Source organism: Dinoponera quadriceps, unplaced genomic scaffold (genome assembly GCF_001313825.1).
Source record: "Dinoponera quadriceps isolate SergipeBrazil2010 unplaced genomic scaffold, ASM131382v1 scaffold227, whole genome shotgun sequence".
Classification (NCBI taxonomy): domain Eukaryota; kingdom Metazoa; phylum Arthropoda; class Insecta; order Hymenoptera; family Formicidae; genus Dinoponera; species Dinoponera quadriceps.
The window spans coordinates 207440-223097 of NW_014554456.1; the positions used below are offsets into that span (position 1 = coordinate 207440).

General features: G+C 34.4%; 3 protein-coding genes across 5 annotated transcripts in view; 2 read left to right on the forward strand and 1 right to left on the reverse strand.

Moving 5' to 3' along the window:
• Positions 1-1069, forward strand: LOC106750389. Of its 3 annotated transcripts, XM_014630731.1 has the most exons (4): positions 3-168; positions 416-441; positions 532-650; positions 817-1069. In XM_014630731.1, the coding sequence occupies exons 3-4, from the start codon at positions 565-567 to the stop codon at positions 1043-1045; spliced, it is 315 nt and encodes a 104-aa protein (XP_014486217.1). In that variant the 5' UTR covers positions 3-168; positions 416-441; positions 532-564; the 3' UTR covers positions 1046-1069. The 3 variants fall into 3 exon arrangements, with proteins under 3 accessions (XP_014486221.1, XP_014486217.1, XP_014486211.1); XM_014630735.1 differs by lacking the exon at positions 416-441 and having other exon boundaries at positions 1-168; XM_014630725.1 differs by lacking the exon at positions 3-168 and having other exon boundaries at positions 175-441.
• On the reverse strand, positions 1043-15446 carry LOC106750369 (2-hydroxyacyl-CoA lyase 1). The gene is made up of 13 exons (XM_014630689.1): positions 15282-15446; positions 9533-9674; positions 7799-7883; positions 7229-7410; positions 6125-6301; positions 5429-5670; positions 4287-4472; positions 3847-3922; positions 2852-3089; positions 2280-2387; positions 1491-1614; positions 1276-1399; positions 1043-1195 (listed from the first exon to the last, which is right to left on the reverse strand). Exons 1-12 carry the CDS (start codon positions 15324-15326, stop codon positions 1304-1306), a joined length of 1701 nt encoding a protein of 566 aa, XP_014486175.1. The 5' UTR covers positions 15327-15446; the 3' UTR covers positions 1043-1195; positions 1276-1303.
• The window catches only part of LOC106750377 (sialin), a 22756-nt gene continuing 17962 nt past the window's right edge, over positions 10865-15658 (forward strand). Inside the window, exon 1 of the mRNA XM_014630702.1 lies at positions 10865-11193. Within this exon, the coding sequence (XP_014486188.1) occupies positions 11142-11193 (52 nt within the window). The 5' untranslated portion in view covers positions 10865-11141. The remainder of the gene's footprint in view (positions 11194-15658) is intronic.

The window sequence follows — 15658 nt, forward strand, 5'->3', positions numbered from 1 at the left end:
AATTTAGCCAATCAGTGTAAAGTTAACTGATTTCAGGTTTGGTGAAATTTAGTGAATCCTACACTGATTGGTCAAATTTCCATTCAATCTCAATTTTCAGTCCATAGTCTGGTACGAGCTTTAAAAATTACGGTTTGTCAGTCCCGCGGGAATTGCCGAGCAGTTTGGGTATGTTTTGCGCGCTTATTCGCGAACTCTTTTTGTTCGTCGTTGAACCGCATATTTTTTTTGCTCGTTCCACTTCGATGGAACGCATGTGAATTTATTTTTTCATAAACTAAACATCGTTAGTAAGGTTAGGGCGTATACATTCTTCTGAGTGCTTGTTGCTATATATTGAGAGAGAGAGAGAGAGAGAGATTTGTTTCTCCCGCCTTGATGTCAATTTTATTTTATTCCACCTGATTTCTGTTAGTTATGATTCCACGACGTCGGTCGAAGGTCAGTTTTACAGAATGTGTGTCAAACATGATTTCTACGATGACATTTGCCGATAGTTAATCAACTGACAATTAATAATTCCAATTACAGACATTCAAACGTCCCACCTGAACTTCCTTAACAATGGCATCCCAGAAGAGCACAGACAATGAGATCGGGATAAACATTCAGAATACATTACTCGCCATCAATGATGTTACTGTGAAGATGCAAGTTTCTTTTTTGTTTTTATATGGTTTTACATTCTAATTCTTAAATTAATCCCTAGTCCTCCCTAGTTTCCTTTTGCTAACAATGAATAATTAATATTAACAATTGAATTGGAAGCAACTTGTAGATTAATCATTTCAGTAAGAGACTGTAAATTATCTGCAGAAAGAAGGAGCTGGAATTGATCGAGGAACTTGTGAGCAAAAACGGGCATTTACTTACGGCGGTTAAGACAGCTAACTTAACATTGTCCAAGAAGGCGCAGGAAATGGGAGTGAATGTGGAAGATGTAAACATAATGGAAAGTGCAGGCAAATTGCAACAGGATCTGCTGGACGTCACATCGTTGGACATTACAGAGAGATTGAATCAAATGGATACTCGAGATATGTAACATAAAATATCCCTTTTATATATTTTCCGAAACCTGTACATAAAATAATTATGAAATTCCCAAAACCAATATGTACATCTTGCAGAAGAAGAATCCTTATCCCCACAGTTGCCATTATTTCACATATTTAGTAAAATATTGATTGCCAGTCTAAAAAATATTAAAGTATTAAAATATGAAGACAGTTGTAGTAGCTGTGACGGTAGTTGTGATTAATGTTATAATCTTACAGTTTATCGCAAACGATGCCACGTACGCTTATAACTTCGATTCCGTCAGCCAGCTGAATTTTTGCTCCTTGCGATCCGCCTGTGGGCTGATCATAATATTGATCAAACTAGGACTGTCGGTCACCTGAAAATAATAAAGATATTTTCTTGAAGTCATTCATTCTCTTTGATATATTCCACAAGCAAATTCGAATTTAATAAAAAATAGTCCTCACCTCGAGGGAATGTTTCAACGCCTGTTGAATGGCCTGCACTGTAGTGCAGAAATATCCCTTCTTGTCGAACATCTCCATCATCTTTTCGTAACGAGTCTCGCACGTCAAGGAATACGGGGGAGTCCTGAAAAGACAATTTTCACCTTTAATTCAATTACATTTTACATAACTGGACACGTAAACAGTGTCAACGTAATCGCTCTAAATTTAAGGATCTAACAAAAAAGACCGATAATTACTGACTGCCCACTCACAGTCGACAGTTTGATATGGACTTAAAGTGGATTGATCAATTGAAACAATGGTCTGTTCGTTTTAGTTGCACCGCCGAACTTGCGCAATAAGTTCAACAGTATAGTTAAAAAGAACAGATCAAAGGAAACAAAACCGAAATTTGTAGATTCGTTGAAATTTAATCTCTAATCCCTAGTCTGATACGGGCTTAACGCGTAGATCCATATTATTCCATTCATTTGATCGAAAAATGAGTTCAGAATATGGACCGTAACATCATTTCAAATAATTTTTAGATGAGATAACATATTTTTCACCTAAGATGAAGATGAATATATTTTGTATTTCTTCAATTTAGATAATGATAAAAGTAATCTACTCATTTAGATAATTTTTTTAATAATTTTATCTAGATACCGGCAAACACTACGTGTAAGGTAATATCAAACACAAGCAAGCGCGAGTGCGCTGATATAGAAAAAAAAATGCTAAGAGAGAGAAAGAGAGAGAGAGAAATTCAATAATATTAAATATTAAAATTGCAAAGATACGTACACCTGCGTGGGATCTCCGGATGATTGCATCTGTCGGAAAGTCTCTTTATCAAGGCCGCCGTATATACCGTTATTATTTACAATTATAATGATCACCGGCAATTTGTACCTGCGGAGATAGGAAAGTGATTATATACACCTTATAAAAGCACGTAATATTCCTAGAATGTTATATGAATATTATTCAATATTACAATAATATTCCTATAATATTCTAAGAATGTTATGTAATACTTTTTAATTTTAATTATAGGAATGTTCTATTAAAATTAATTTGACACGGAACCATTCATTTTAACCACTTTTCTCATGATTTTGCCAACGTTAACTTTACGACTATTTATTGCTTGTCCGAATGAAAGAAAAGTGTACCGAATCCACCACAAACGTCATTTTGTGGGCGCATCGTTTTATTTGAACATAAAACCCAAGAATTCTTGCCATCAATTCTTGACTATCCAGGAGCCTTAATGTTAAATAATACCACGTGCTTATAGGAACGTGACGTTCCGCTATGTGCGAAACGCAAACACTTCCTCCCTTGATCGTTCAAGAACAGAGGCCACATGTTACCGAAACATCGTTTCGATCTCCATCCCGGAGAATCCGAAGGCGCTGTCACCTTCGACGCAAATCACCCTCTTCTTCGGCTCTCTCTCCTTGCAGTAAAGAGCGGCCGCGATCGCGAATCCGAGTCCCACGCCCATCGTACCGAACGTACCGGCGTCCAATCTGTGACGGGGCAGGTCATTCAAGAGGACAGTCCGACCAATGTCCATTGTATTGGCTCCCTCGGAACAAATGATACAATCTGCAAAATCAAACGAGAGGGAATCATTGGAGAATGACATGAAAAAGAGAATGTGTAATTACGAAGATCCCATATCTATTAACGTTAACACGAGTAATTTTTTAATGCATCTCATATCTATATTCATATCGTCGGTCTATACAGGACGTTTCTCGTGATCTTAATTTTATATAAAGAATTTCTCGGTGGGGACAATTTACGAACAATTTGGGAATTTTCCTCATCGAAAATGTCATGGAAGGTTATTATTCACGGGGACTTTTGTTAAGCTGGTGTCCACTTGAAGTCGATCAGGAAAAAATTATTTTCTTATCCATTCAGTCGTTCGACCGTTTGGTTTGCAAAGAGCCCCGATTTTTCGGTCGCTTCGTATCTCGGAAACTACGGATGCCTCGGCAATTTTCGCTGAAGAAAAATTAACTCTGAATTGCTCAGACAACTCGGTAAAATTAAAAGTCCGGAACATCCTGTATACACATGAAAAAAGGCAAATATTGTATTTTTATTATATATAAAAAACTATATTATTATAGTACTGTTTTATAATACTTTTATATCTTTTTTATTTCTTATGCCTTTATATTTTTTTATATTTTTTATAGTATTTTTCTTATATTACTTTTTTATAGTATTCTTTTTTTTAATAGAGCATATGGAGAAAGATATTACATTACGCGACATTTCCACGATGGAAAATATGCCGAAAACGCGCTTTCGTGTTCTTCGTTCGCTTTGCAACGATGAAAAAGACGCTCACTTTTCGGTATGACATCTTGGATGTGCTTGAAGACCGTGTAATAATTCAGAGGCACGCTAGTGTCCGATGACATTCGCTACAGAGGAACAAAGAAGAAAATACGTAAAATTAATTGCGAAACGATCCCCGGCTGCAGGTGCGAGAAACATTAAATCGATCTTTTGAAACAACGATTTCACGTGGATTTTATAAACACTGACATAATATTTTACAAGTATTTTTAAACTGTTATAATGCAAGTTGTTGAGTTTTTAATTAAAGAAGCCTTTATAAGTGACTATTTATAATCATCGATAACTCGAAATTTTACGTGTTATTTGCGCAATGGTATAGAATACTTTTCTGCTCAGTTTCACCCGTTCTACTTACACACTACGGGAGCCGAGATTAATTTGGGACACCCTGTATGAATAAAAAAATATTTATAAAACAATACACACATGGAGGAACTCTTTATTCTTCTTGGCTTTCGCCGTGAGCTCGCTCCACCACGCGCCGTGTAGGTCGACGCGCCAGCGTCGACTTTTCAGCGCGCTCGTCAAAAGTTCAGCCGCCGGCAGAATGTCGGATTGCACGGCAACGGCGGAAGACACGGAATTGTGCAGTTCTTCGGCGCACAGGTCGATCTGTTCGGATTATTCTTGCATTAATAACGCGGCACTTGTAAATGTAACGCGTTGTTTATAACGCTGTTGTCAGTTATAAGTAACTTTTCTTTTCAATAAATACTTGATATGCGGGAAAAACAATTGTATTAGTGCAGCTGAATCTTCCGTGTGTCGGGAAGAGTAGAGACCGCATTGAAAAAAAGATTTCGTCAAATTTAGAAAAATAATATGAATAAAAATAATTTTTTGCATCCAAACGAATTTCATCGTCGGCGTGCTCCGTATGTAAAAATCGTATTTAAATCAATACTTGCTTTATTTCAAAGTAAGCAAATAGAAACGAACTATTTGGTAAATTTAAATAAATTATTTTCTGGTGTTTATAAAGAATTTTTTTTTGTTTGAAATAAAAAGTTTCTTTTACCATTAAAAAAAACGATTTATATTTACAAAATGACTTATTTGTATTTTGCTTCTAAAACAAATATTTTTTTCTGAATATAGTTTTTACATTTAAAAGGATTTTCATCTTCTAGAGAAATCATTTGTTTGTTTTCATATATGGATATACTATACACTGAGAAAACAATTTTTTCATATCAAAGAAATATATTTTTTTGAAATGCATTTTTTGCATCAAAACAAATCTTTGCATCTTCTAAAAAAATATTTTGTAATATTAAGTAAATGGTGAGTTAAATGGAATAAAATTCATAATTTTTTAAAACCCAATATTACATTTTTTTAATAAAAAAAAAATGTTTATTGAAGATAAAAAGAAATTGATTATAAAAAATAAACTTTTAAAAAATAAACTTTTCTTTAAAGCAAACAGCCAAAAACAACCCAATATTTGTTTCCTTTAAAGTAATTTGATTAGTTACGCTGAAAAAAAATGTATCGATACTGTATCGATGCTATTTCGCCCAGCTCTATTCCGGGAGTTCTCTGCGAGTCGCGAGCTCGACATCTACCTGTATGACCTTGACGGTTTTCTGGAACCTGGGCGGCCGGCCGAAGTGGAGCATCCAGTTCAGCCTCGCGCCCAACAACAACACCACGTCGGACTGCTGCAGAGCGAAGGTCCGCGCGCTGGAGACGCAATGCTCGTCCGTGTCCGGCACGACTCCCTTCCCCATGGGTGTCGGCAGAAAAGGCGCGTCGGTCGAGCGAACGAGCTCTCGCACCGCATCCTCGGCTCGACCGTAGGCGGCTCCTGCGTAAGAAAAAAAAAACAATTCCGTCGGTGTAACTCATAACTGAGTGAAACTAAGCAGAAAAGTCTTATACCACTTTGCAAATAACACGCCAAATTTCGCGTTATCAATGACTGAACATGGTCATTTATACAGGCTTCTTTAATTAATAACTCGAAATTCTGCTTGTTTTGCAAAATAATATAGGACTTTTCCGCTCAATTTCACCCGTTTCTACTAGCACATCACGGGAACCGAGATTAGTTTGGGGCATCCTGTATATATGTAACTTAAGTCAATAAAAATTTCAGTAAGGAAACAGGTTTAAAGAACCGGAATCGAAAAAGAACCGTAATGTAAACGGTTTATCGGTTCTTTCATTGTCCAGAAAACCGGAACTGGAATCTTTATGAGATATTCTAGTAGACCGGAACCGGGATCGAACCGGTATTTTCATTCTGACCTTAAGCTTACCTTTGCCGACTATTACAAGTGGTCTCTTGGCCGCTGTAAATATATCGGCCGCCCGTTCAATCAGTCTCATGTCAGGATACGACATCGGCGGCGGTGGACAAGGCGCAACTCTCACTATTTTATTCTCCTCGACGTTTTGCGTTAATAACGTGGCGGTTAAGTCGAGATACGCGGCACCTGCGAGTAATTTAGAACACAACGGTGAGATCAGAGTCATAAAAGTCATTTTTCATCGTGAAATTAAAAAGATTTCTTCTAATCGTTAAAAGAGGGATTTTTTTTTCAGTTATTGTACGCAGTACATCTAAAAAGTTCCGGGACTGAATTTTTTCCGGACGCATTAACGGCGCCGGCGCCATCTGTGGCTTCAATGGCGGGATTAGTTAGTACGAAGCTTTGTAAGTTTCCCACATTTTTATACATACATATTTAATTTTTGTTACTTTTGTTATTTTATTAAGTTTACTAGAATTAGGAAGTCATTATTGAAAAATCATTCATGTTACCGTTACTCGTTTTGAGAAAGAAAAGTAACGAGTCGTTAATTCCTCAGCATTTCTCATTTCCGTTGCTTTTCTATGTTCTTTTCCAAGTTCTTAAATCAAGAACTCTTTTCTTTTATGATTCACTACCGCTTATATAGATTATTTAACATATATAAATACATATAACGATGAAAGTACTTTAGTACGTTTACTTTAGTTATTATTGTTATTGTACGTTTACTTTTATTATTATTGTTATTAACAAAGAAAAATATCTCCGTTGCAAAATCCATTAAAAATATCTCCGTTGCGAAATCCATTAAAGAAAGATACCTTGCAACGTTGCTTCCCTTAACGCGTTGTTTCCTAACTTTGCATGAAATGCTGCGTTCGCAATCTTTACGGGGTCTCGTTTGACGGAGAACGATAAGAGCATCCCATCGAGAAAGAGAGTGTTAGTTAAAAATGAAGAGAAAAGATAAAGGAGAAGAATTTATGGTTCTTCTGAAAAAATGTATTTGTTATGTCGGAAAAAGCGAGAGATAGGGAGAATGAAGTTTAGCGACAGCGGATCAGATATCCGAGAAAACGAAGAAAACGAAGAGGAATTTCTCTCTACCTGGTCTACCGTAAGTAGCTAATCGCACTGCCTTCTCAACGTGCGTCGGTATGAGGGTGGCCGAGGGCGGCCTGGCGGCATACTTGCAGCAAGCACGACACGCTTCGACCTGCGGCCACTCCTGGAATCCGCCAATCCCTTCGTGATCCTCCGGACAAGATCCACCCAGGACGAGTACAGGCCTGTCGGAATATTTTCCACATCAGAACGAAAGTTTCGAATGAGGCTTGTCTGCCTTCGTGTTTGATTGTTTATTTATTTATTTATTTATCTGTAGGGTAAAATCCATTTAGAAAAGGGAGATACAAATGATTTAAATTACCAATTATAAGATGATCAGTTACATAACGATATTATAAAGCGACATCATAGAATCATAAGCAAAAAGAAAGAGTATAATGCAATTATTCTGATTTTCATCAAAAAAAGATGTGATATTTGAAGAAAAAAAAAGAACAAAATTATCTTTTTCAAAAAAACGGACGACGGATGACAACTTCGACCCCGCCGAAAGAGACTTTCTAGTGAATCGCACCCGGTAGAATTTATCTTTCGTCACACAATGCTCACCAACAGTTCACCTGCGCATTCGCCATACCGCCGATTACGTGCAGCAAACCTGGACCGGAGACGCACAACACCACCGCCGGTTTTTCTAATAACAAGAAAATCGCACGTTTCATCTCTCTCTCTCTCTCTCTCTCTCTTATTGTCTTTCTCCTTTCGCATTTTCAATTGCTGCACAATTTCCTATTTTACATTAATATTCTTTAGTGTACTTCTATTTCCAGCTGTTTCGTCATTTTTATTCTTATAATTTCTCGCCTAATCTTATACACCATCTTTTATTGCTCGCGTCTTTTGTAGCTTTTTGTTAAGATATTTATTATATTTCCTGCGTTTATACGTTAAAGTACCTAGTTGCAATTTGATGTATAAAAATAAATATAAATATTAGGTGCGCATGAATTGTGATAAAATATATTGTACATGTATTATTTATATAGAATTTAATGATAAACATGCGTACATTCACGGAATGACAATGAAACGATAATCAATTGAGAGAGAATTTCGATAGAGTTTTCAGCATAATATTTCCGTCAGGACAACCGAAGTGAGTATCCGGGAGTCTTGATGCTCGTTGAAAATCGTCTCCGAGTCATTAAGCAGCGATTATATTTAAATTAGTGACAATAGTGAGAATCATCGCAAAAAGAAGATATTTTTACTGGACGAAACAGCAAACATCCGTCCGCAGATTACAAGCAAGCGCTTTGTGAGCTCTTATGTAAACAAGTCAACATACCGCACAGCAGAAGATTATATGAAGAAATAGGCCAAGATTGATTTCTGTTATCTTTCTATTTAAAAAATCTTAGAAAAATAAGTTGGAGAAATATTAAAGAACTTTTTCCATCGGTGGAACGATATTTAATATATAATAAAACAAATTCCTTCTTACTGAAAACAAAATATTAATTTCTTCAAATAATACTGTTCTTCCTATTGAACAACATGGTTTAACTAGAATATCATATTTTTAGTGGAACTATATGGAATTTCTTCGTGTAAGCAAGAATTTATCTACCTAACGGTATATCATTTTATTTCAACACGTACACGTTGAGAATACGGATCTTCTCGAAATAGGGATATTTTTTTCCGTGTGCTCTCTTATCACTAAGCTACCCAGGTGTCTGCTTCGATATACTCTTTTTCGTCCTCTCATTACCTCAATTTTGAAATAAAACAAAGAAATTATTATTATAAAAACTCCCAATAATCCAATTTAATATTATAAACTACTTTCTCTCCAAGAATAAGGCATATTCAAATAAAAATAATGTAATTTCAAGTTAAAGAAATTCCAATTCTTGGCTCGAAGATATCGTTCTTTATTCTCAATTCAAGAAAATTATTCTCGAATAACGTGAATATTGTATTTTCAATAGGACTATATGGATTTATATATTAATAATATATGGAATTATATACTATATATTATATATTTATATACAATATACATATGGAATTTCTGCCGTGTGAGCAAATTTTATCTATCCAACGCGGTATAATCTTATTTCAACATAATATGTTGATATAGATGATATATAAATATATAGATGATATAGATGATATAGAAAACACGGATCTTCTCGAAATAAAAATATTCTTTTTTTTCCGTGTACAGAGCAGAGATGATTCGGAGAAAATCGACTTTCGGTCAACGTTTCGACAAGTCAAACACTCCACCGTGTGCGTTCCATTCCGGCCAGGTAAACAGAAATCTGCAGCACTCACGCGTCAGATATCCATAGGCCTGTGCGGCGTAACACGCGGCCTGCTCGTTCCGGAAGCCCAGGTACTGGAGGCCGGCGGCCTGCATACACACGGCCAGCTCGATCACCGGATGGCCCATGATGCCGAAAACATAAGTCAAGCCCTGCGAGACACGGTGATAGCGTGAGAGCGCGTGAGATAACACGGCCTTATAAGCACGTAATATTCCGTATAATCTAACATAAATAAAGTAATATTCCGGGGATATTCTTATAAAATATTAGAATAAAATAATAATAATATATATATTAAATAACATAACATATAATAGCGTGAATATAATAATATATATTAAATAATGTAACATTCTAATAATGTTTTGGTAACATTATTTAATATTAAGTAATATTTCTGGTATATTAATAGATAATTATATGCCCACTACTGATAATATTTAAAAAATAATTAAATTACTTAACGTTATTGTAATATTATATATTTTTTTAATATTCAACTCTATGCGTATATATAATATATGTAATTGTACAATCCACTTGCGTTGCTTCCGGAGGTATGTAATTGTAGTTATAGTTTTTATGTAGTTGTAGCTTACATGTTACTGTAATTTTTTTTTTTCCAAATGTGTATTGCAATACCAATTGTTTTATTATATAAATCAAGTCGAAAGAATTTTATGTGAAAATACATTTCATATTAAACAAATTATACATGTATAAATATATGTATAATTTTTTTAGTATGAAACGTATTTATACAATAAAATAATTGGTGTTAATAAATATATATAAATATATACATTTTTTGTTTATATACTGTTAATTGCAACTAGTCGTTTCCGATTAACCAGCAATTTTATTTAAACACATACTTTGAGTTACAAAGATCTAGGATTTGCCAGTGCACCTCCCAGTTGAGATTAATCTTGGGTTATCGTGACAATTCATGGGGTTTGGTTCTCTTTAGTCTCCTTTTTTATCCCTTAATATTAAGGAGTTTTTGAGTTTATTATTATTTTATATATTTTTTCAAATATTCTAAGAATATTTTTATAATATGCCATCATTTTATATATTTTTTCAAATATTCTTAGAATATTTTTATAATATGCCATGAATATCACGTGAAGCGGACATGTAACATCAATAGAACATTCCTATAATATTAAAAAACATTACATTCCTATAATATTAATATTCCTATAATATTAAAAGACATTACATAACATTCTTAGAATATTATAACAATATTATTTTAATACTGAATAATATTAAAATTTATATAAAATTTAATATTGAATAATATTCAATATATAATATTGTAGGAATATTATGCGCTTATAGAAGATCTCCGCAACAAGTTCCCGATACGAAAACACGAACTCTCATCTCGACTCCGATTATTTATATTTGGTGCTCTCTCTCGCACACCATTTCGCTCTCGTCTCGAAGCGACGAGCTGAATCCTCGTTGATCAATACGTTCTTCGGCGTTTATCTATCGGCGTGTTCGTTGCTCTCGCGCAGCAAAAACGAAAACTCGAGCGCGCGGCATTGTTCTTAACGCGGCAATTTCCGATCGACGAAGTCAGTCAGTCGGCCGGTGAATTCGATATGTATCGAGAGCGTGACGAACGTACGCCGTTAATTGCACCGGCAAGAAAACGTAAGTATGAACTGTCGATCGAGATAAGGGCTACTTTTAATACGCGCACGCGCGTGCGCATGTGTGTGTGTGTGTGTGTGTGTGTGTGTGTGTGTGTGTGTGTGCCGGTGATTACATCGCGCCGTAAAGCACAAGTAAAGTCGCCTTGCGAGCTAAACTTTCATTACGATATCGGTCGACTTCGTCTTTCTTGCTTAACAGTTGTTATCAAATGACCCTGTTCGATTAAAGAATAAGTATAAGTAAAAAGAATATGAAACTTAGAGTTTGGATGTTTTAATGGCAAAATAAATCAGTCGTTTTCTTGTTAAATTCTAAGTTGTATGCGAATTATCGAAGCAGAAAGGGAAAAATACTAACTCTCGTTGTTTGCTTTATTTATATATTCGTAAAATTATTCAAAAGATATATTTTAAGAATATATTTGACAAAAATAAATTTTATGAAAATTATTTTGAAAATATATAGAGACCGGGTATTTCTTTCTTTCAATTTTTTTCGATAATAAACTGTTCGTGCTAACTTAACCCCTTGACATACAAATAAAACGGAATTTGATGCGTCCGAAAAATACTATTTTACTCAATGAACAGTTATGTGCAAGCTTAGAAACAGAACTTTTTATTTTGAAATTTGCATTACTATATAATATTTAATCAGATCGATATATAATGTTAATGGACAATGATTAAGTAACATTATAAAATAATAATTTAGTAGTTCTTTAAAGTATGAAACATTTCAAAACATTTTGGAACATGTAGAGGAACTAGACATTTTTTACACTGCCAAGTTGTTTCGCTTCTTATATTATTTTTTACGCACACATGGCATCTCTTTGCAGGATGTTCCTGCATGAACACTTTCTGTATGAACACTTTGATAACCGTTTTCAATCTCATTATCATCACCTAGAATAGCCTATTAGACCTTCATCGTCACTTTCATACAATACATTCAACTCAGACGTGTTACAAGGATTATTTCTAATTTTTACTAAATTCAAATATATAGTATGTCATTCGCCGTGCGAGATCACTGCTGAATACTGAATACTATACTGAATACTGCTTTCAATGTACTTCTTTCTGATTTACTGGTTTGTCGATGCGATTTTGTTATTGGTACTATTGAGAAGGGGGGAGCATCTTGAACAAACTTCTAAACAAAACAAAATCGACGCACAAGTGAAACAATTGAATAATCTAATAATATACTACACGGCGTCCGCCGGAGACAGTTCTTGACATCTCGGACACGTCAAAGTCTACAATGGTACATAAAATGAATGACGTCTCCCAGACGTCATTGTATATCAAGGGGTTAATAGCATTCGGAGTATAAAATGTAAAAGCTGACTGGATGAAAAAGATTACACAGTAACGACATGGAAAAACCATCAATATATCTTGAATAGAAACTGAGTATCGGGATTGTCTAGTAAATATACTAATTACGTAGACAGTGGGTAGATGATAAAAATTATACAGTAATGTGATAGGAAACTATCGATCTTAATCAGTCTTTAAATATTCTTAACCATATAGCTGCTATTTAGTCATTAGATTGGAAATATGGTAGTGGATATGATGCTGTCTTTTCTCAAATAAATAGTCTACTATCTCGCCACTAGCAGGATTATATTAGTCCGCACGAAATTATCGTTATGTTACAATATCAAACTCTGTCTAGTAACTATTTAGTAGCAACATATTATAAATCCTAAATCTCAAAATTAGATGTAGGAACTGTCTAACCATTAGATAGTAAATTTGGGTATAGACAATGATGTAAAACACAAATTTACTATCTAGTGGATAGACAATTTTGACATTCAATTTCTATTCGTGATTGCTATGTTGCTACCAGACAGTTACTAGACGGAGTTTGATATTCAATTTCCATTAAGGATTTACCGAATTTTCTATCTCGTTACTATATAATTTTTTCATCTAACCATGAGATTGAACTGCGTTGAATAAAATATGTGTAGCCGATATAAAACGTTCACTAGCGACTGTGACAGTGGTTTAATACGTAAGATGGGCGACTCAAAAGCCAGAGTCTCAGGTTTAAGTCCAACAGGGAAAAGCGAATTTTTTCCATAGAATTGGATATAACACGTAATCAAGAAGAATTTCAAGAACCAAAACTACATTGGATCACTTCTTCGAGAGAGAAAAAAAATAAATCAAATCTCTGATAAAAAAAAAAACTATCCAGCCACTAGAAGAAATCCGTGATACAGAAATTCTGAGATAAGAAAGCTGTCTAGGGATTAAATATTCCTGATACAGAGAAAAAGTGAAAGAGAAATCAACGAAAAGAAAAAGAATTTTTTTCATTTTATTATATCTAACTACCAGCTAATTTTTCTGTTACACCCACTAAGAGAAATAAGCGTTACATTTTTGGCTAGTGACTACCTGAGATTTTTCGTCCCATGACTATGTATTATTTTTTATCTAACTATTAGCTAATTTTTCTAATACAGCCATTAGAAAAAGTGAGCGTTACATTTCGAGCTAATGACTAGCTAGTACTATTAGCTAGTAGCGATGTAAAATCCACCTTTTCTATGCCATGGCTAGACAATTATTAGACAATTAGATTTAATTTCTATTCGAGTGTCCTTATTTGATGATGCTTGAAGCGGAAAATGCATGTCAAGAGTCATTGTGTTTTGCATTCAACGATATACTCACAAAAATGGCATTTGTGATCGATTCGGTACACTTGAAAATTTATCCGTACACTTTTCTTTTATTCGAACGAGCAATAAACAGTCGTAAAATTAACATTGACAAAATCATGAGAAAAGAAGTTAAGATGAATGGTAATAATATTCTAGTAATAATATTATAGTAATATTATTTAATTGTAATATTTTATATTTTTTGTTATTATAATATTATATATTTTTTAAATATTCAACTCTATGTATATATATAAATATTCAACTCTATGTATATATGTAATATATATAATTGTAGTTTCTCATTTCAAATGTATTGCAATTCCAATTGTTTTATTATATAAATAAAGTCGAAAGAATTCTGTGCAAAAATACATTTTATATTTAAAAAATTATACATATATATACACATATATACATATATATATAATTATATTAAATTATATATATATATACATATAAAATGATAATAATATAAATAAGAAAAATTATATGTATATATAATTTTTTTAATATAATAAATATATAATTTTTGTTTTGATAGTCTAAGAACATTCCTATAATATTGGAATATATTATATAACATTCTTAGAATATTATAAAAATATTACTTTAATATTGAATAATATTCATATAATATTCTAGGAATATTATACGCTTGTAGGGCACATCTAAAAATACCGGTGAGGAAAGTGTCGAAGAATATCAAAAGGCGTTAGAAAAGGGAACAAGAGTCGTAAATAAAAACATAAAAAAGATAAGATCGTAACCTTTTGATAATCTCGTCCAATTAGCAGCGGCCGCAACAGCGGCAAATACGTAACTTCGGAGAATATATTAAAAATAAGTTTCCCTCAATGGGTTACCGAACTACATTGAAAACAGTATTCGGACTTTTTGGAAATCCGATGTGTATACAATGAATGTAAACTATGTGCGCAGATTCCGCGTTTATCAAGCCCGTATCAGACTACGAATTAAAGTTTGAGATTAAATTGAAATTTGACCAATCAGTGCAAAGTTCACTAAATTTCACTAAATTAGAATTCAGGTTAACTTTGCACTGATTGGCCAAATTCAATTCAATCACAGTCCTTAATCTGTAGTCTAACACGGACTTCTCGAGCGAGTGCCGACCATAACCTTCAAATCAACTCCGCGAGAGACTCCTCGTCTGAACCAACGTTGAAATCGTCGCGAGTCACGCCGTGAATTCGTGGAAATTAACTCGTCAGAGAGGAGAGACCTTTCGCTGAAAGGTCTCCGGAAGAAGTATTCCGAAAAATTCCAAAAAAATTCCACAGATTCTATCCAGAGACGTCGACGAACGTTGTCCTCGATTAGAGTTCCGACGTATCTCTTTAAAACGGCAATGCGATATTCTTTAGCGTACCTGCTCCTTCAAGGCCTCCGCCATGATTTGGTTGCCGTTCTTCATCTTCAAATATTCGCTCGGAACGAGACGCAAATGGTACAAATGATGCGAATTCCACGACGCAACAGTGCGAATTCCAATGATATACGTCTTACAATGTCAACAGTGCGATTGACGATCAGCTGACGAGGTTCGTTCGCTCACTCGCTCATTCGTCGTCAGCCGTTAAGCGCAACCAATCAATCGCGAGCATTGGACATACATATTCGTCGCGTCGCATGATGACTGTTAAATTACATTGCTAATAGCGAGCGAGCGTATTGAAAAACGAATTCAAAAGCGAATCATTTATTCGGACATCGTCAAGATAGCACAAACTTCTAAAAGACTTCTGA